The 23,240-nt window shown below is 36.9% G+C and overlaps 1 protein-coding gene across 4 annotated transcripts in view; it reads right to left on the reverse strand.

The window, feature by feature from the left end:
• The window catches only part of LOC127413537 (arginyl-tRNA--protein transferase 1-like), a 132,991-nt gene that overhangs the window by 4,888 nt on the left and 104,863 nt on the right, over positions 1-23,240 (reverse strand). For all 4 annotated transcript variants that reach the window (XM_051650769.1, XM_051650770.1, XM_051650766.1 and 1 more), the window contains one exon: positions 6,594-6,714. In XM_051650769.1, coding sequence (XP_051506729.1) covers positions 6,594-6,714 — 121 coding nt within the window. The remainder of the gene's footprint in view (positions 1-6,593; positions 6,715-23,240) is intronic.

The following is a 23,240-nucleotide window of genomic DNA, read 5'->3' on the forward strand; positions in this document are numbered from 1 at the left end:
ATATGCAGTAAACTAATACTGATGAATATAATTTACCTTTTACATGCGTATTTTGTGTTTCCTACAGAACTCTGTTTGTGCCTCATACTAAACAATACTATTTGTTTTAAATAAAATATCTATTACAACAAAACTCTTTTGTGAATCTTTAACTACACATTGTCGTTTAAAGCACAGAAAGTGAGTCAGATGTTAATTCAGTAACAGTAACGAGTAAAATGTAGTTTATATACAGTATAAGTTAACATTGGTCACAGTGTAAGCCAGTAAAAACAACACAATATAAAAAATCTGTTGTTTATTTATGGTCTTTTTATGATTTTGTGGTGCCTTGTCTTTTTATCTCATCACTTTCAGGCTGCAAACACTGTATTGTGCTGTCAATATGCACAATTACAACATTTAATGATTTCAGGATATGATTTCATCATTACTCTATTACTATGTCTGATCTTCATTACATTGTCAGAACAAATGGATCCAATTTCTCTACTTGCAAAAATGACACTGTGCAACATTGCTATTATTGTTCATGAAAACATTTCTGTTAACTGAAATAAAATAAATGAACATAGTTGGAAAAAAACTTCAACTGCACAAAAATTCATTTTCATAAATTAAAAATGAACTAAAAAATAAAAATAAAAAGATCTTAAATTTACTTTTTGATACGGAGTAAAAACATCTAATTTGTAAACCTTTATAATCTGCCTTTATTAAACACAAAAATGGAGAAAATTAATGAAGTTAAAAATATTTTCAGATATCAGTCAGTCAAACATTTATTGATATCAGCCAATGCATCAGCTTTGGCAGCCATAAAACACCAAAAAAGAAAAAAAAAAAATCCCAAGCCTTTAAAGGAACAGCTGACCCAAAAATTTTAAATATGTTATCATTTTAATTCGGTGCCTTCTAATGCGCAACATTTTCAGTGAATAACGTAAATTTCGGTTCTTCACACAATGTATGATCTTTTTGGAGCTTGACAGCCCCTGGTCACAATATGCTTTTATTCAACAGAAAAAAAGAGGCTAAGCAAATGATGACAGAATTCTCCTTTTTGGTGAGCTATTCCTTAGGAACCTCAGAACAATTTAAAAATTCAAAATAACCTCTGTAATCCTTAAAATGCAACAGTCATCATTGTCTTCGAAACATGGCGTGGAGTTCATAATGCAGCCAAGAGAGCCATTGATACATTAGGTTCGTAACGTGGCTCCAGTGTGGCTTCAATGGAATCCAAACATCGGCCTTGTGACCAAGAGTCAGACCGCTGGCCTTGAGTTCAGCTGAGAAACAGGCTCGAAATAGTTGGTTGGTCTGTCTGGCCAAGAACAACAGGTCATGTAGGACTGGAGGCACCACAGAATGATTTAAAAACACTGAGGGAAATGATGGCCTTCGTCTGGTTGCCAGTCAGCACAGAGGTAGGTCAAACAAGACCAGGGGCCTCCCATGCTCTGCACTTACAGATCAAAACCAGTGCAAAATGTATGCGAAGCCTTGTTGGTTTTACCGATTAATCGTGCCAAAAGTTGCTTTTTGGAACAATTGTTATCTGCAAAAAATCTATGTCGACAGCTGGCGATAGTTTTTTCATAATTGCGTCATTTCAAAATTAAGAGTCCCCGGTGTGTTTCAGGCTTGTTCATACTTAAAAGTCCCGCATTATGCACCAAATCGTAATTTTTTCTGGTTAATTTTTCGGATTTTGGTTAAACAAAAAACTGCATCTAGGATTTTATTAATTTAGGACACTTTGTGCCCGTCATAGTAAGGAAAGAATAAGACATTTTCTTGACATTCTATAAATCTATTTTTTTTTAAATATTGGCCGATTAATCAGTTATCGGCCTTTCCCACCACCTTAGTTATCGGTATCGGCAAAATCCACTATCGGTCGACCTCTAGTCAGAACAGTCTGAAGGTCTGTGCTGAGTTTGGTGGATGTAGCTTGAAAGCTCTAGGAGGCGTTACAATTGATCATTTTGGTCTTGGTTTAGGGATTTTGGAAAAATTGACATTCTTTTTTTTAACTGACATGGCATCTAAAATATGCGGCGCTTCTCCGCAAGATGCTAAAAAAACAGCTGGGTGTGGTGCAACAGTCAAACTGTCATTGTATGGAAAGATCGATTTTAAAGGAATGTTCCAGGTTCAATACAAGTGTCAGCATTTGTGGCATAATGTTGATTATCCCCCAAAATTATTTTGACTTGTCCCTTGTTTATTAAAAATAAAAAAAGGTTACAGTAAGGCACTTACAATGGAAGTGAATGGGGCCAATCTGCAAAATCCATTAAAAATACCTGTTTCAAAAGTATAGCCCCAAGATGTAAACATTATAAATGTTGACATGATTTTAGTGAGATAAAATAAGGGATTTACCAGCATTACAGTATCTACCAGATTACAGGGTTACAGCATACAGGTTTGAAAAGTAAAGTAAAAAAGAACTATTCCTTCAACGATACATTTAGGGAGACAGTCTGACATGAAACAGGTATGAGGGTACAGTAGGATAAAGATCATGGCATTGAGACAAGAGGGGATAATGACAGCATTGTTAACCGTCCAGAGTGGACGTGTCTGGGGCATCCCAAAATCAATGCTCCCTCTACCCTACCTTTATCTCTCAGCATGACAGTGGCTCCAAATATGAACTCACTATGTTGTAAAACAGAAATGTCTCTCTATAAGTCCTGTTTTTATACAGTGACAGACAGAGATCTTTGTGCGGAGACAACATCTTAACTCCTACAGCACAAACAAACACCTCTGCACCTCTGCTGTGGGTGAGAGTGGCTCATCCTGATTTCAGTGTGTAATATAAACAAAGAAGACTCTGTGAACCTCTCAGATTACATAAGTATTTTGCAGCATAGGAGCGTACCGCCCCAACTATCTGCAGCGCTGTTGGCAGGGTAGACTTTGAAATTAACACCTGTTTATTATGCTCAAGCCCAGACTGATTTCTTATGCATTTTCTGCACTCATTTTGGGAAAACTGCAGAATTCTGCAGAATGGATTTAACATGGTAACATTTGTTAAATGGAGTACAGTACTATTATGTTATTTGTAATAATAATCAAAATGCATAATCAAATCATAAGCAATCAAATTAGTCCAAAATATTTCGTTAAAAGGTGACCTAAATACTAAGATAAGTAAAAAAAAAAATTATTGAAGATTCTAACATTTTCATATTTTTTCAGCCTACTACATCATGTTTAGGGTATGATATCTCAAGAATTATGACAGCTGGCCTCATACAAATTGGTAGATACATGAACAAACTTGTTCTCTTCAAGTCCAAATGGTTCAAAGTCCCCTCAGGGTGCAAATATTTTCATTACTGGCAGCTTAAACTTGGAAAAAAGTTAAACATTTCTAAATATGGGTGGTATTTCTAAACACAAGGGGATCATACAATACTTTGCTAATTTTCAGATACTCATTTGACGATGATGAATACTTAAAATCTTGAAAAGTGGAAAGGAAGTAAGTCGATATGCATGTAGGTAGTTTTAGGTCCTAAATATTGACATAGACTGACCCTACTCTATACCTCAGATCTTAAAGTCAACATGAAATCATCGATGGGGAAAGTGGCACAGGAAAATGGCACAAACCAAATTCGATATTGCATCTGCTAACCACTACACCATTGCACTATCATTCACATTTTTGAACACCCCTGTACAAGTAACTTGCAGAAAATTAAACTTTCCCCTTTTAGTGTACTTGGAAAGTGTTCGCCAACTGGGTTTAGTTTTCATGAGCTACAAAAAGTGCGGTAAAATGTCACTACCCGTTTTTATTATCATCACGGAAATGACCTACGTTAGATTTGCATATTGCACGAGAATAGTCAATTGTATTTATATCTGTTTTGTGGAGACACATTTAAGTGTAATGTGCATTCCCAATCAGATAGCAATCCAATCGATCAAGATCAGGATGATCCATTGGTGTAAAGATGTAAATGAGTGTAAAGATATAATATATATATATATAGAATTATTCTTTATAAGAATATAAAGCCTTTTTTTTAGGACTATTTAATTATTTTTTTTGCAACGTGATATTTTCATGTCGATTAAGCACATTTGCACCACCAACTGTTATTACCATAATGGCAACAAAAAGGTGAAATGTGAAAAAATATTGATATATTTTTTTAATTGTGAAGTATTTACAATTTCAATAACAAACAAAATTGCAAAGTATTTAATATATATATATATATATTGTTTTTACAATTATTTTAATGAGATTAATATTAATAATATTAGTTTTACTTATATATTTATAAATAATTATGAATAGTATTTTATGAAATGACAGGATGCATTTTGGTCATGACAGTTTTGGGCAGATATGCTTATAAAGTGGCAACTCTAAAAAAGATGGCTTAATGGTCTTAATAAAATAAATTGTCTTTATGCAAAATATAATATATTTCACACTGTGTAAACAGACCCTTAAAAAACAAAATGGATAGCTACATACACTAATAGTCAAAAGTTTGGACATACTTGACTGCATTTATTTTTCTTATGTTCTTAACTTTTTGATCTAAATGCTTATGCTTAAATGCTTCAAATTATTTAGTAAATAAAAAGAATAGCATAGAATAGTGTAGAATAGTGCCTGTATATAATTTTCTTTATGAAACAAAAATTCTAGACAAAGAGTGACTACTTAAATCTCAAATATAAGATAGTTTTGACTGGTTTAACATTTTTTGGTCACGAGAGAATTTCCATATATCTATTTGTGTTATTCTTAGTTTTAAAGACTTAACTATTATTCTTATGTGTGGAATCCAATAATAATAAAGAATGAGTAGGTGTGTCCAAACTTTTGACTGGCAGTGTATACAGAAGTTGGCCAAAGAGCTCTTGAGAAAACAAAAAAAGCATAACAGAGAAAAGAAGAGCACAAGCACTCTTTTTCTCATCAGCGTCTCACCCTCCCTCTTTGGCCCAGGCATGGCGTCTGCTTGTCGGTACTGAAATTATTATTATTATTATCATCGTCATCAGCCTCACAGTTCTGGGCTCTGACCACACTATTGACCCCGCTTGACTACCGGTACAGAATCCTGGATGCTCTCCATGCCTGGATCCATTCCTGTTATTTCAACACATGTTTCATGGACCAAACCACTCCTCCTCTTGTTAATAGAACTCTATAAACATAGTTGAAGGCTTACAAATTGAGCTCTAATGTAATGGCATCCAAGAAGGGAAGTTTGCAGAATGGCTACCGTTATTAAAGGGAAAGTTCACCCAAAAATGAAAATCCTGTCATTATTTACTTCCAAACCCTTATGACTTTCTGTCTTCCATAGCTTCAGTCACAAGAGAAATATGATTGGGGCTGCTTTTGTGTTCCAATGGAGAAAGAAGTGTTTATACGGGTGAGGAACAACATGAGGGTGAGTAAATAATGACAGAATTTTTATTTTTGGGTGAACTATCCCTTTAAACTGACATATGTGCACTGACGCATATTGTGCAATTACAGTCATGGGAACTGCCGTTACATATTGATTTTACAATGAACAAAACAGTTGACCCGAACCAATTCCACCAAACTGATTAATGAGTTTTGATAGTAAATTGTCATGATGTGGTCTTATGGAGTAGTTCCAAATTCCACTTGTGGAGATGGACTTCCATCAGAATTGTTTTGGGTTCTGACCCGAGACTAATAACCTGATTTTCAACACTAAACAGACTGTATTTGATAAGCCGAGTCAGGTGTGTTTGGTAAAAAAATTGGCTGGAACAAAAACCTTGAGGGGAGGTCCTTTCAGCTAGAATTTGGAAACAGGAAGAATTGCCAACATATTTAATTCTGTTTTTACAACTTGATCAAAAAGAAATTTTTGGAAATGTGCTATAAAATAGGCGACTTAGTGGGTGAATCTTGAAAAAATATATTAGTGGGTGAATCTTACAAAACCTGTAAAAAAAAATATATATATATATTCAACTCATATTTCATTCCAAAACAAAAGATATAAGAAAATATGTTTTGCTTAAAGAACATAAAGTGTGTTTTAGGACTATTTAGATAAAGAGTTGTTTTTTTGCATTGTGATATTATTTTAATGACAATTAAGCATATTTTCACCCCCAACTGTCAATACCGTAATGCAACTGTTATCCACGGTCATCGGCCTCATCTGCGACAGTGACAAGTCTCCATACAGATGGGAGGTTGATCAGCTGGCTGTCTGGTGCGGTCAAAACAACCTTGAGCTAAACGCGCTCAAAACAGAGGAGATGATAGTGGACTTCAGGAGAAATCCCCCACCCCACCCCCACTATCCTGAACAGCACTGTGGCAGCAGTGGAGCCATTCAGGTTCCTGGGCTCTACCAACTCTCAGGACCTGAAGTGGGACACCCACATAGACTCCACTGTGAAGAAGGCTCAGAAGAGGTTGTACTTCCTTCGCCAGCTGAGAACGTTCAACGTGCCACTGGAGCTGCTGACACTGTTCTACCTGTCTCATGTTTTGTGAGTTTCACCCTTGTAATGGGGTTGTTTTGTAACAGATCCCATTGAAGGCTTACCTGCTTTGGCGTCTTCATTAAGACGGGAGTAGGCAGAGATTTCAAGGCGAGGGATACACCTCTCGATGGGCATCCAAACATATGTTTCAGGGCACAGGAGGTCTGATGGCCGGTACTGGCCCTGTGCATGAGAAAACAAGAACAGGGAAGAGCTTGGTCAATGCTTTGTAACGTCTTATGGCGAATGTTTGCGGAAGCCAGAGAGGAAAAACTAATGCAAGAGGTATAATGGACTTTAATCAGGGTAGACACCATAATTAATTTCACATGAATGAAAGTGAGGGATAGATTGTGAGGTATCGTTTAAAAAAAAAAAAGGTTGTACTGCTGTGTTCCTGTTGTGTCAATTGTTGAAACATTGAAAATCCATCCAATTAAATTCCAGTGCATGACAAAAATTGCACAAAACACAGGTTGTGAAAATTAAATATGACCTAGACCTAAAGGCAGTAAAACTTATTGCCAATGGTTCACGGTGGTCAACCAATTCACCAGTACTTCAGCAACTAGCTTGTTAGTAAGGGTCAACTAGTTTTCAATTTTTTTAAACCCTCAGAGACCCAAGCATTGACATTGATAATGCATTTTTTCTCCTCCTTTAAAGTGATTTTATTAAGCCACTGCACTGTAAAAAATGTTTATTACATTTTATCAAGCTTATGGGGTTTTTTGAGTCACAGATACTAAGACATCTGAAATACTTTGCATCTACATAAAAATACATATTAAACCAGCAATATTCCCCCAAATGTTGTCCCAACGACCAATTTAATATTGAAATATTTACACTTTTATAGTTTTGTTGTTGTTGGTGTTGCCACTGTTAGTCATTGTTATGTGGTGATGTTAAGACCTCATCTTTTAATTTAATGAGGTTTGTTGATTTTCACCATTATTGAGGTTGAGGGTCTATTGTGTGTCTATGTAAAAACAACTGTATGTATTATCTTGCCTTGACATATCTTCCTTCAGAGGCAAAGAGTGCAGTTAACCATGTAAAAGTAATTCAAAACTATACACTGGCAGCAAAAAGTTTGGAATAATGTACAGATTTAGCTGTTTCGGAAGGATACTGGTACTTTAATTCACCAAAGTGGCATTCGAATGATCACAAAGTATAGTCAGGACATTACTGATGTAAAAAAACAGCACCATCACTATTTAAAAAAAATCATTTTTTATCAAATCTAGACAGGCCACATTTCCAGCAGACATCACTCCAACACCTTATCCTTGAGTAATCATGCTAAATTGATCATTTGGTACAAGAAAATCACTTGCCATTATAACAAACACAGCTGAAAGATATTTGGTTTGTTAAATGAAGCTTATCATTGTCTTTGTGTTTGTTTTTGAGTTGCCACAGTATGCAATAGACTGGCATGTCTTAAGGTCAATATTAGGTCAAAAATGGCAAAAAAGAAACAGATTTCTCTAGAAACTCTTCAGTCAATCATTGTTTTGAGGAATGAAGGCTATACAATGATTGAAATTGCCAAAAAACTGAAGATTTCATACAAAGGTGTACACTACAGTCTTCAAAGACAAAGGACAACTGGCTCTAACAAGGACAGAAAGAGGAAGGCCAGATGTACAACTAAACAAGAGGATAAGTACATCAGAGTCTCTAGTTTGAGAAATAGACGCCTCACATGTCCTCAGCTGACAGCTTCATTGAATTCTACCCGCTCAACACCAGTTTCATGTACAACAGTAAAGAGAAGACTCAGGGGTGCAGGCCTTATGGAAAGAATTGCAAAGAAAAAGCCACTTTTGAGACAGAAAAACAAAAAGAAAAGGTTGGAGTGGGCAAAGAAACACAGACATTGGACAACAGATAATTGGAAAAGAGTGTTATGGATCTTAACCCCATTGAGCTTTTGTGGGATCAGCTAGACTGTAAGGTGCGTGAGAAGTGCCCAACAACATCTATGGCAAGTGCTACAGGAAGCGTGGGGTGAAATGTCACCTGAGTATCTGGACAAACTGACAGCTAGAATAACAAGGATCTGCAAAGCTGTCATTGCTGCACGTGGAGGATTTTTTGATGAGAACTCTTTGAAGTAGTTTAAGTAATTTTTCATGTTATTAATGTCCTGACTATACATTGTGATCAGTTGAATGCCACTTTGGTGAATAAAATTACCAATTTCTTTCCATAAGACGCTGTACATTATTCCAAACTTTTGGCCACCAGTATATATAAGATTGAAATGGTGACAGAGAAATGAAAGTTCTCGTATTGCGAATTGATAGTTTGCTAAACAAGAAATTAGTAGTTTTCTCAACATGAATTTTTTCATTTAAAGAACAAACAAATTGATTTTTCAAATCAGTAAACATGAAATATTACTGGTCAAATAAAAAATATGTAGGCCAAATACTTACTTAGAAAATTGCTAAATTTGTTTCAAAAGGGTTAGCAATTGTTCATGACAGAGTTTTAAAGGGTTAGTTCACTCAAAAATGAAAATTCTCTCATTGCTTACTCAACCTCGTGAAATTCCAGAGGTGTATTGACTATTTCTTTAGCAGAACACATTTGAAGAAAATTAGAAAAATGGTCGTCTGACTTTTGAAGCTCCAAAAAGAACAGTTGTTACTTAGCTGTAAACAGTGCTGCTCTTTTGGGTGTGTCGCACGTCAGTTCTTGCGCGTCTCACATGCCAACGCAATTACGTCACGCGGACATACCGCTGCTGACCGGAAGTGATGCTTTATAGTTAAAAAGTACTTAAATATTGATCTTTTTCACACCAGAAGCGATTGTGTTGGTTTAGACATTGATTTAACTGCTGGAGTCGTATGGATGACATTTATGGTGACTGTCTGTGATTTTTGGAGCTTCAAAGGTCGGATCACCATCCACTTGCATTTTAAGGATCTACTGAGCTAAGATATTTTTCTATTTCTCTTCAAATGTGTTCTGCTGAAGAAAGAAAGTCATACACATCTGGGATGGCATAAGGGTGAGGAAATGATGAGAGAATTTTCATTTTTGGGTGAACTATCCCCTTAAGCGTCTCAACTATTTGTCCTGCTCCACTCCACTCCTATGCGCTCCGTCCAGCTGGTTTTCAATGCACGAATGTGTCCTATGTGAACGCTCCCTAAAAAACAAATCTGATCTGTAGGGCTGTCACGATTATGAAATTTGGCTGATGATTAATTGTCAAACAAATAATTGCGATTATGTCGATTAAGGGCTGTTCTGTTTTAGGGCTATAATGATTAATTGTCCCTTAAAGGGCTTTCACGATTTATTGTCATATAAATAAATTAATTTCTAAGGTCTGCTTTTTTCTGCATGTATGCTTCATACACGTTGTCATTTTTACACATTTAACTTGAAATATATCAATCAAATAATAAAACAGGGATATGTGATTTCCTTTTAAGGCTTTAAATACGTATGCATGACATGAAAAATAATGTTTTAAATTTCAAAATATTTCTAAATACTTAAAATATGTCTCTCTTTTTGGTCAGTTTTAGTTTTGGTCCATTTATATTTACACTATTTTTTTAACTCATAGTTTACATTACATATTTTTATTAAAAAAAAATATATATATATTTTTTTATATATACCTGTATATTTTATTAAATTTATATAATATTTTATTATATCATGCAAGAGTAAGATATTCCTGTCCTAATTTCTTCACTTTCACACATTATTTTAATGCTCTGATTAAACCCACAAGCCCTTATTTGTCATGAAGCAAAACCTTTGAGATTTCGTTTCATCATTTCATCACTCAGAAATAGAGCAAGCGTGCACCTCCTCTGCGTCACTGCGTGTATGAACCAGGAACATTTGCCATTACACGATCATTGAAAATTAACCGGAGCGCTTTGCGTTCACTTTCACAGTTTACTTGTTCGTTTATATTTTCCCGGGAGTTTGACGCGAGCCTCTGCTGGCAGCGTGCACATCACACGCTCTTCAGGACAGGAGCTGGTTGACTTCCGCGGTGCGGCTCAGTGACGCTCGGGCTCGGAGTTCAAATGAATGACACTAACACGCCGTTCAAAGCATTTATACAGTATATTCACTAAAAATTCCAATTGATTGGAATAAGAATGCCCAATAATCACGATTGTCTCAAATAACCGCGATCAGACGGTTATTTAATAATCGCGACAGGCCTACCGGGGTTGGGTGAACCTGAAAACATAATAATACAAGTCTTCCTTAAAACCGTTTAGTTGACTAGTCATTCAGGCAACCCTCTGACTAGGCAATTTTGAAAATAAGATGTTTTGTACACCCCTTGAACTGACTGTGCATCAATTCCTCACAGCCTCGTTTTCATTCTCGTCACATAAATTATGAAGTCTACTCAGGTGAGTGTGGAGAAACTAACAAAAGGAAAGGAAGGGACAAGCAGATAGGCTCCTTAGCCTTCTAAGGGGCTGTTGTCGGTCACACAGAGCCAAACAAATATACACACACCAGCGTGAGCGGCATGTAAACAATCAAACGCCTCAGCGAAGATATCTGTGTTTCTTTAAACAGTCAAGCCATTTCTGGTGAAGACAACAGTGCATTGACACGCTGCACGCACGGACATGTACCCGCACAGATTATGTGGGTTTACTTCAGTGTTTGGTCAAAGGAGAAGCAGTCTTGTGAAAGTTAAACTATTACCAACAGGATTTATCTGTCATTATCCCGCAGTGGAAACTATGTGTCTTGTTTTTACAATGCAGACAGCATGGGAAAGAGGGAGTCTGTGGAACGTGTTCTCAATAAAAGGCATTTTGTGGGGGAAAGGCAGGGAGGGGCCGCCGATATAAGGTAAAGGTTTTCACACACTGCATTCATCACTCTTTCAAGAGCGGGCAACACAGAGAGCCCTAAAGGGTGAGGTGACTTATTTAATGCAGTTTGATGACAAGCAAGCGAGGGCCACTGCGTCGGACGGCTTGACTGAGCATTGAAAGAGTGTTTTTGGTATTTGGCCTGTAGACAGACATGTGCATGAGTACAAATGAGGGTAAAAAGACTGTGCTTAGTATAAGAAAGCTGTAATGAATTGAACAAAAACATGTAATTGTAAAAGAACAGTCTTAACTTGATTTTTACATTTTCGGAAGAAAATTTGAGTGGCGCTTGCCTGCGCAAAGGCCGGGGAAGAGATCTAATCAAACTGCGGAAGTCTGACCACTTTTCTCACTGACTTGAGGACCGAAAGATGATCTAACTGATCTGTTTCTACATAACCAGCCCACAAACAAACACAGTGCATTGCGGTCTTTGCTTATGACAAGGCTAGAGCCGTTGTGCTTATCAATGCAAATGAATGAGAAACAAGCAAGTAAAACATCACAATAGATCCATGTTTTGAATCACGATACACTAAACATAAAGAATAAAGAACACTTACGTGTGCTGTACATCCTGAAAATTGGCTGCATTAAATATATGAATAAACTCCAGCGAGTTTCCTCGCATTCAACAATGCTCATCCCTATGCCCTATTCCCTTCTAAGACAATTACCCTCCACTGTGAGTGCTTTAGAGGGCTGGAAGGTGATAACTCAATTTTTATGTGATTCGTATTGGAAAATCTATTTGGAACAACGCTACAGCATGGACTGTGCTCCCTTCGAAGTTCCCAGGGAAGACATGATCAGCACCAGTTAGAACACAGCCACGTGCGCTAATCAGATGTAGGGGAAGGTGCGTTCTTGTTCTAGAAAGCATTTGATTGGACAAAATTAATGCAGTAAGTTGTGAGTCATACGTTTTTCTGGGTCTGTTTGGCCAGAAGAGAGATGGCAGATTTTAAATGCTTATATCTTCTGAAGATGAATTTTGTCAATATTTAGAGGTACACTAGGATATACAGTAGATGACCTTAAAGCTAATCGATATGGACTAAAAGCAGCAAAACTCTAATTTTGATTTCACGGGGTAAATGAATATTAGCAATAGCAGTAGTGTTGACTGCCTTAGCAAACATCACTAATGACACTTGATTAGGTTCATATAATGAAAATATATATTTTTTTATAAATGTTTGATGAAGTTTGTAGACTCTTCTAATACATCTACATCTATGAGTGTTTGTTTAATTTCAGGCAATTTTATTTCCCAGTGTTTGATTATTATTAAAACAATGAAACAAACAAATTCCAACTTTTTTCTTTTTGTTATATGAAGGTCTCATTAAAACTGGCTTGGAAACGTTTCACCAGGCCTTGGTATTTTTCAAATGTGTTTTAAAACACAGATTTTACTGTTTTTGCCTTGTCGCAGACACAGACTTACAATATTAAACTATGATAATCCATTATAAAAACAGAAATTATTACATGTTTAAAACTATGATAATCTAAACAGAGTGAAATAAACATTAATTATTTCAATATCAAACACGTTAAAAATGTCATTTCAATCTGTGTCATTTCCACTAAAGAATTCTATTAAACACAAGATGTGCTGGAAATGAAACTGTGGTGGACATTCAGGAAAAATTAAAATATTACACAAATCTTCTGTAAAGCATGTTGTGACAAGTTTGTTGTTGTGGGAAGGAGGAAGTGAGACTCAGGTACGTTAAACTTCAAAACTGCAGTGCCCGCGGCCTGTGAACCACCTCGAACTTAAACGGATGAAGAGCCAGATACCACCGGATGATCCACGCATTGGCATCTTTCATGTGTTGGAGCCATTAGAGTGGGGCGTGATCTGAACAGAGGGTGAAGGCACGCCCCAACAGGTAGTACCAGAGAGTGAGGATGGCCCACTTGATGGCAAGACACACTTTCTCAATGGTGCTGTACTTAGTCTTCCTCAGAGAGAGCTTGTGACTAATGTACAGCACCGGCCGTTCCTCCCCCTCCACCACCTGCAAGAGCACTGCCTCCAACCCCCTGTTTAAAGCATTCGGATCTGGTGCTCCCTTTTTAGTGAGATCAGTCAGCGGGCTGGTGGCGGCCGAATAATTAGGCACAAACCTTCTATAATAGCCAGCCAGCCCCAGGAACTGTCTCACCTCCATTTTAGTCTTGGGTCTCGGGCAGGCCGCAATCGCTGCAGTTTTATCAATTTGGCGACACACCTGTCCATGACCCAAGTGGAAGCCCAGATACCGTACCTCCACCCGTCCAATTGCGCACTTTGGGTTCGCCGTAAGTCCCGCTCATCTCAGCAATCTCAGGACAGCTCTCAGATGTTGTCGGCGTACGCAAAGTGTGGTCTGAGGATTCTGTCCATGTGCCGCTGAAACATAGTCGGGGCCCTGAACAAACCGAATGGAAGTGTCACAAACTGGTGTAACCCAAACGATGTGGAGAAAGCCATTTATTCACGGGACATTGGTGTTAAGGGGATCTGCCAATATCCCTTCGTTAAATCCAGTGTTGAGTAAAATCGAGCTGTGCCCAACTGATCGAGCAACTCATCAATGAGGCATTGGGTATGCATCAAATTTAGACATCGCATTGACTTTTCTATAATCCACACAGAACCATACTGACCCGTCGATCTTAGGGACTAGAACGACCGGGCTGGACCAATCACTGTGAGATTCTTCTATTACTCCCATATCGAGAATTGCATCTAATTCTTCCCAAACCACTTTATTCTTGTGCTCGGGAAGTCGGCAGGGACGACTGCGTATCACCACCCCGGGTGTAGTCTCGATGTGGTGCTCTATGAGGTTTGTGCGCCCAAGCAGAGGCAAGAACACGTCTGCAAATTCTTTTTGCAACTTGGCAACCTCTATGTCTTGAGACGGTGAGAGGCGGTTTCCACAAGTGACCACGGTGACATGATTGGCTTTTAACTTCACCTCCAGCCTGAGGTTTTATATACTTTAAACTGATATTTAATCATAGAAACATTCTCTTGTAACAGTCTTAGGTCAGTTAGGTTCACTACTTTATTTTAAGAATGTGAAATGTCAGAATAATAGTAAAGAGAATGATTTATTTCAGCTTTTATTTTTTTATCACATTCCCAGTGGGAAGTGGAAGTTTACATACACTTTGTTAGTATTTGGTAGCATTGCCTTTAAACTGTTTAACTTGGGTCAAACGTTTTCGGTAGCCTTCCACAAGCTTCTCACAATAAGTTGCTGGAATTTTGGCCCATTCCTCCAGACAAAACTGGTGTAACTGAGTCAGTTTTGTAAGCCTCCTTGCTCGCACACGCTTGTTCAGTTCTGCCCACAAATTTTCTATCGGACTGAGGTCAGGGCTTTGTGATGGCCACTCCAATACCTAGACTTTGTGGTCCTTAAGCCATTTTGCCACAACTTTGGAGGAATGCTGGTGGTCATTGTCCATCTGGAAGACCCATTTGTGACCAAGCTTTAACTTTCTGGCTGATGTGTTGAGATGTTGCTTCAATATATCCACATAATTTTCCTTTCTCATGATGCCATCTATTTTGTGAAGTGCACCAGTCCCTCCTGCAGCAAAGCACCCCCACAACATGATGCTGGCACCCCCATGCTTCACGGTTGGGATGGTGTTCTTTGGTTTGCAAGCCTCATCCTTTTTCCTCCAAACATGACGATGGTCATTATGGCCAAACAGTCCAATTCTTGTTTCATCAGACCAGAGGACATTTCTCCAAAAAGTAAGATCTTTGTCCCCATGTGCACTTGCAAACTGTAGTCTGGCTTTTTTTATGGCAGATTTAGAGCAGTGGCTTCTTTCAGGTTATGTCGATATAGGACTCGTTTTAATGTGGATATAGATACTTGTCTACCTGTGTCCTCCAGCATCTTCACAAGCTCCTTTGCTGTTGTTCTGGGATTGATTTGCACTTTTCGCTCCAAACAACGTTCATCTCTAGGAGACAGAATGCATCTCCTTCCTGCAGTATGATGGCTGTATGGTTCAATGGTGTTTGTACTTGCATACTATTGATTGTACAGATGAATGCGGTACATTCAGGCATTTGGAAATTGCTCCCAAGGATGATCCAGACTTGTGGAGTTCCACAATTTTTTTCTGAGGTCTTGGCTGATTTCTTTTGATTTTCCCATGATGTCAAGCAAAGAGGCACTGAGTTTGAAAGTAGGCCTTAAAATACATCCACAGGTACACCTCCAATAAGAAGCTAATTGGCTAATTGTTTGCTTGACATAATTTTCTGGAATTTTCCAAGCTGCTTGAAGGCACAGTTAACTTAGTGTATGTAAATTCTGACCCACTGGAATTGTGATATAGTCAATTAAAAGTGAAACAATCTGTCTGTAAACAATTGTTTGAAATGACTTGTGTCATGCACAAATTAGATGTCCTAAATGACTTGCCAAAACTATCGTTTGCTAATATGAAATCTGTGGATTGGTTAAAAAATTAGTTTTAATGACTTCAACTTAAGTGTATGTAAACTTCTGACTTCAACTGTAAGTACAAATAATACTGAAACTAGAAATAGGAGCTAACATTTAGCACATATGGCAAAATATACATCAGAAAAGTTATATATACATCAAAAAATTACTTCAATTAAATCATATTATTACATTCAAATAATTATGTTTATTAGCTCATATAAATATAGGCTGAATAAGAATGACAAGCAGCATAGCAACTTGCTTTTTTGGTATTTTACAACAACTTCAAACAAGGCTCATCCGATTCTGAACAATCCATTTTAAAAACAGAATATTAGGAGCATGCTCAATGCAGTAGTTCAGGAAGTGAGGTAGCCTTCTTATCTTCTGTTGGGTGACTAAGGATAGTTTGCAGATAGTTAGAGAATTCTGTGCTCTTAAGGAAGTCAGAACGGTTCATGCAGAAGACACTGGGATATAAGCTGTCAGAGAGTTAAGATGCAAAAGAGAATGAAAGAATGATTCTGGCTGGTCATTATCTCCACGTCTGATCAACTTCCTTGATGGCTCCGTTGGCCGCAAGTCTAAAGACTGTGCTCACCACCGCACCACAGGCCCTCTCACCTCACAGCCTGTCCTTTATTCACTCTAAAAAGCTCTTTTCCACCATCAGGATTTAATAGTGCTAAAGTTGATGGTAAGTTTTGGTGCAGTATAAATGCTTCATCGAAGCCGCTTTGTAAGACCAATCAGAATTCAAAAGTGCAAATATTACAATGACGTCATTGCTGTTAGATACATTTTGAAAGCTGGACATTCTAACAAATTTAATTTAAAGGGTGATTTTCAAACTTTAATCAAAAGTTACTTAAAAAGTATAAAGTTGGAAATGGATTGCACACCTAGGGCTGAGGCTGACATTAACGACAAAATACATTTTAAATCTATACATTAAGCACTTCGGGCATATTTACTGTATTGCAGAAATTTGTAAAGGGCTGTTCAGTCCAAACATGTGTAAAAAAAAAAGCTACACAGCGCAATGAATGAAACAAAACACAGGTGTCTTAAGACATTTTTAAAAGCTCTTTTAGCTTGACACAGCATCTTAAAAACACAGCACTCCAGCGCAAGACACAAAAACACCAGCAAGATGCTGCGCAACGATCAAAGACGTTTGCCAGCACAAGTTTACATGGTTAAACAACTGAGAAACAGACAGACGCAACAACGCTTCAGTGTGAACGGCCCCAAAGAGGAATATCAATACATCTGGCAAACACTGTAATGATAGCAGGGGGTTTATCATGAGATGCTGTAGATGAAAAAACAAGCTAAAAGGCCAACTGAACAAAAACTATACATGTGGAGCGGATCTTTTTCTCCTTGCATCCATAAATCAGTCAGTTCCACTAGTCTTATCAGACAAAGGAGGATGTCATAGCACAGGCTGAAGGCCATGTAAGATAGAGAAGAAGAATAAAAAAAAAAAAAAAAAAAAAAATAATAAATCACATGCTCTGAATATTTTTTTTAATAAATATAAAATATTAAAAATATAATATTTAGAATTTTTATATTTTATATAAATTTATAAATTAACTTATATTGCATTAAATGTCATTTACTTCTCAAAAATACAACAAATTATTTATTATTAAAAATATAAATATTATTATATTATTATAATTATATATATATATATATATATATATATATTAGTATTTTAACATAATATTATAAATATATAAATGTATATTTTTATTAAATGCCATTTACTTCCCCAAAAAGAAAAATACAACAATCAATTTCTTGTTTATAACTCAATAGCTCAATTTTTACAGCTTTAACTATGGCAGCTAAAAACATTTTGGTGCAAAACTGATTGGTCCATACATTTTCAACCCACTGTATCGAATTTAGGTAAGTGTTAGTTCGGCCCAGGAAAGCAAGGCCCTTATTGTCAAGCCCTGCTCTTTGCCCCACTATTTCCAGGTGACCCAGATCCAGTTTTTCTTCTGCAGACACAGGATGTGGTTAATTCTGAGGGTGCGAGCACTGATCCAACACCAGTCTATATGCAGAAAGGAGGAATAAGTGAAGTGAGCTATGACCGCTTAAAGGACAAACAGAAAGGAGTTAAATCTGCGTGCTGTGATTCTGTCTGTATTTTCCACTCCCACATTTTTGTTTAAAAGAATGGCATGATGAACACAGCACTATTCATCTTTCACATGGCAATGCAGGTAATGTTGACAGACAGCCTGGCCTCGCTAAGGCTCATTGACATCACCATAGTGAAGAATACAGAGGATTAAGAAAACAATAACTGCGTTTGAATAGCACCTTTCATACATTGCATGAATGGCTGTTTTGAGAAAATACACAATATTATAAATCAGAAGAAATTAAAAAAGTGTGTAAAAACAAACACATGGATGAGGTTTGTGATTGCACACTAAAGTCGGAATAAAATATGGAAGTCTATGGGAATGATGGACAGCTGGGTCACATGCAAACCATCCTGGATGAAGAGGAAAATAGGGGCATGAAGGTAGGTTTTGGTTTAAGCTAGGGATGTACAATATTTGTGACCACAATTATTGGTATCAGTCTGATAAGGGCGATATAGGAAGCAGATTAAATCAGTGCTTATTTTACTATAGTAGATTTCAAAAGCATTTTTTTTTTTCAACTGCACTTTGAGGTTTTGATGTAGCTATTTCTATTGACCAAATTTTCTATACCTGTCCATGCCTTGTTTAGTCTCTAATTGAAAATGTTTTTGATGCCTGATTTTACATGAATTTTAGACTGGAGCTGTAGTATGAACGTTTTTATATTTATTTAACCTTTATTTAACCAGGTTAGTCCATTGAGATTTGAATCTCTTTTACAAGAGAGACCTGGCGAAGAAAGAAAAAAAACATTAAACACTGTTTAAAAAACAACCAAACCAAAAACAATGCAAAAAAAACATTGGTTATAAAACAACAAAACCCGACCAAACCAAAAAAAATAATAAAAATAAAACATATGAAGCATTTTTTAAAAACAACAAAAACAAATGTACTTTGTAAAAAATTAAAAAAAAACACACACAAAAGCAAACCAGAAAAACAAACCAAACACAAAATAAAACCAAAACAAAAATACACAATAGAAAAAGAAACAAACATTGATTAAAAAACAAACAAACAAAGCAAAAAGCAAAGCAAAGCAAAACAAAAAAAGTATTGATTTAAAACATCTACCCTCATACCAGATATTGACCACAACATAAAAATAATCTGTACTGTCTAAAATTTCTATTTCATCTGTACATACTTAGTTCTACTAAGTAACATCTTCTGTAAAAGTCTGTAATGTTCAAATGATATAAAGTCAAAGCAATGCCTTCAATACATTTTTATTGATATCTGTGAAAGAAGATGTGTGTAACAGCAAAACTCTGTCTCATATGGGGGGGGGGGCTTATTCTCACTTTCTAAACTCTACCCCCCAAACTGAGTCCAGCCGCAGGGGCCATACCTGAGATTTATTAGAAAAGCAATTAATCAAGGGCATAAATCATTGACTTCACTGCTGGTGAGGAATCTTTGTGAAAGACAACACCTCCACTCCCTGCAGGGAGCAATAATGTCCATCAAGCTGATTGCTGGGGAAAGCACTCTTTATTATAACGTTAACCACTACTAACTGAAAATAAACAGCAACATTTTCATTTTACATTTACATTTATGCATTTGGCAGACGCTTTTATCCAAAGCAACTTACAGTGCCCTTATTTCAGGGACAATCCCCCTGGAGCAACCTGGAGTTAAGTGTCTTGCTCAAGGACACAATGGTGGTGGCTGTGGGGATCGAACCAGCAACCTTTTGCTTACCAGTTCAGTGCTTTAGTCCACTACGCCACCACCACACAATTAGTCTATTATTCAAAGTCATGTGCTTTCAATGGTAAAATACATCCACTTATCCAAGGGTAATATGCAGAGAGAACTGTAAGTAAACTATATGTAGGTTGATTAAACCGAAAAGTGTAAACACAGTGGCTCTGTGGCACTATCAAAACATTCAGCATCCTAACCAGCCTAACACAGCAACATTGCCTCATTCAATAGTGTGAAGTTTTGGGTGGGACTATTTGCTTGTCTGTCCAATGAAAACCTGTTTGAAAATAGCCACTACTTTTGCAGTTCTGACAGAAATTACACACTTCTGCTTCCTAGAAACAATGTTTTGTTCAAGTTTTTGTACGGAATGCAACCCATGCCATGAGGATAATGCATGTTTGACCAGACAGAATTTTAGCGCATACAGTATTTATATACATTAAGAATTAAAGAATTTTCTCTCATAACAAAATATGTTATGCTTAAGGCCTCAAAATTTAAAGAAATTCCTGTCTAATCCAAAATAAACGGTGTTGTGTGTTTTATCACAATTTCCTAATTGAAGAGATGGCAGTAAATGAACAGGACACACCTGCCAATTGGCTGTTCTTTTCTAAATCCATAAGATTTGTCACGGTCATTCACATGACTTTGTTGAACCCACAAGCCAAATCAGAAGTGGAACCTGGGACCTCAAGGCCAATGTAGGCTACAGAGGTAACCCAACCACTAACTACTGCACCCCCGCCTCTCCCACTGGAGAACAGAGGAGCTCTCCACGTCCAAACAGAGGGGAAGGGGGCAGCTTCTGACCAGTCACTATGATTTCATGCACATCTAGGGTCTATTTCCTCTGCAAGACTCCTTTTCACTTTTTTTGTTGTAAATATAGTCACCAAAAGGAGTGTGAACTGAGAACACACAAAAAGAGAAACATTATTTATACATTTCCACAGGAAAATGTAAGTTGTGATTGAGCAAAAGTTGCCTTTGCTCTGCTGTGCATTTTTTTCCGTCAAAGCTTGTGTGCACTGCAGTTATGGATTCGAACTGCAACCTGTCAAACATTTAATATTCTGTCCACAGAACACCCCCCCACCCCCTCCCCAAATATAGTGTTGAACAAAGCCTGGACTATTCCTTCTGACATAACTGCAAACACACAGTAACAAGGACTGGTCCGTGCATTGACAGACACAAGTGCATACTTGTTTTTACTCATGGATATCTTAGCTTTGAGGCACACACAAAGCACAAACACTGCCATGTTGTGCCTATTGTTTAAATCGTAGGTAATACACACAGTTGACAAATACTGCTCAACTGGAGACACAAGGTGAGGAATTGAGATGAGGTGTCAAACCCCAAGGCCAGATACAAACTCTATGCAAATACACAAATGCAGAAGCGAATGCTAGGCCAATTCAATGCAAAAGTGAGGTTCGGTGGTACACATTTAATGTGCATTCTTGTGTTAACTGTGGCAGTAACAAACTCCCATCACTTAAGCGGCAATAGAGTTACCTTCAAATGTCTGTGCTATTAAACCAGATGTGTTATTATTCAAGTAAATAGATATAGACATGCCAACAGTTTAACTAATGCGTTCAAGTAGATTGTCTTGAAACTGACAGAATACCGACCATAGAAGTCAGTTTACCTAAAAGCTGGACTATGGCACTCTTTGTGACAATGCTGAGAATGCAAAGCATACTTGCATTGCGTTACGAATTGCATTCTTGCTCATTTTAGAACACAACAACAGAAGCGTTTGTGTTCATGTATTTGTGTTGAGCATGTCTCAGGCCTAAAGCACTATTGTTAAAAATTACAGAGTACTGATTAGAGATGGGTCACGAAGGTCAGTGTTAATCTCGTCAACGATACGACTGATGAAAATGTTCATTGACTAAGGGTTTTTTGATTTTGTCAATGATAACAAAGAAGAGATGAAAAAGACGCATCATGATGATAATCAAATGGTTTTAATTAAAACATACTGTTGACAAAAATACGATGAGAAAAAAATCCAATATTGCATGATATTATCAATGCACTAATACCTGTTTTTCTCTTTTTTTTCTAAAGAAAAATCTAGAAAGAATTGATTCCAATAATCCAGTCAAAGTATGCTGGGGATTTCCCCGCTTGAGCTGTGTAAACACACATGCAATGAACTTTACTAACTTTACTAACATTAGAAATCTGCATAGACAATAAAGTGATTGAACAGGTAAACTTAAGTTGCACGCTAGTCAAAGTGCGCAACTTGCATTGTGAACATTCAGTTTCCTCAAAAGGCCGCTACATGTAATGCAATATCCTAAACTGTCTAAATGTGATGAATTAGAAAAATTAGCTAAAACTAGAAAAAGTAGTTAAAACTTCAGTATATTCATTATATGCTATTATTTCAGGAGCTCAAGGTTTCAGTATAGGTTTCTTATGTTGTTTAATCTTACATATTAGACATATTTTTTATATGAAAATAATTAAAATAATTTTATTAACATTACGACTAAAGTCAAAAATGAAATTAACACATTAGTCATTCAACAACCAGTCGATTGGTGAGGTCGAGCAGTTAATCTGACAAAAAAATATTTTGTCCAGATCTATTAAATTATTCAAAAATACATTACAAATGCAATTCACACAAAACAATTATTTGAACACGCCTCTTCTAACAGGTTTTCAAAGTCATTTTGATTTTTTTTTCTGGGGCTTAAATTAAGCGTTGGCAGCGAAGGATTGAAGTTGCTCATGAGCAAATTTATGAGACACTGTTTTCTGAGGTACTGTGACAGTTGATTGCATAATTCCAATTTTATTTCTGATGATTTCTATTTTATCAGTAAAGAAATTCATGAAGTCATTACTATTGTGCTGCAACTGAATATCTGGTTCAGTCGATGCTTTATTCCTAAACAATTTAGCAACAGTACAGAATAAACACCTAGGATTGTTGTGGTTATTTTCTATGAGTTTGCTAAAATAAGCTGACCTGGAAGCTTTTAGTGCCTGTCTGTAGCTACAGACACTACCCTTCCATGCACCGCGAAATACCTCTAATTTTTTATTCTTCCACTTGCGCTCCATTTTCCGAGCTGCTCTCTTGAGAGCATGAGTGCGATCATGTACCATGGTGCGAGGCTTTCTTCTGGTAATGATCTGAGATGTCATCACTCTGTGGTAGAATTTCTATAGTATCAACATCAACTCCATATGACAGAATTAAATCTAGCGTATGATTATGGCGATAAGTTGGTCCTGTCACATTTTGTCTGACTCCAAGAGAGTTGAGAATATCGATAAATGCTAATTCCAATGTGTCATTTTCATTATCTATGTGAATGTTGAAGTCACCAACAATTAAATCTCTATCTATTAACTACTAGATCAGATAGAAAATTTGCCAGTTCACCAAGGAAACTAGAGTAAGGCCC

Source organism: Myxocyprinus asiaticus, chromosome 23, assembly GCF_019703515.2.
Source record: "Myxocyprinus asiaticus isolate MX2 ecotype Aquarium Trade chromosome 23, UBuf_Myxa_2, whole genome shotgun sequence".
Taxonomy (NCBI): Eukaryota; Metazoa; Chordata; class Actinopteri; order Cypriniformes; family Catostomidae; genus Myxocyprinus; species Myxocyprinus asiaticus.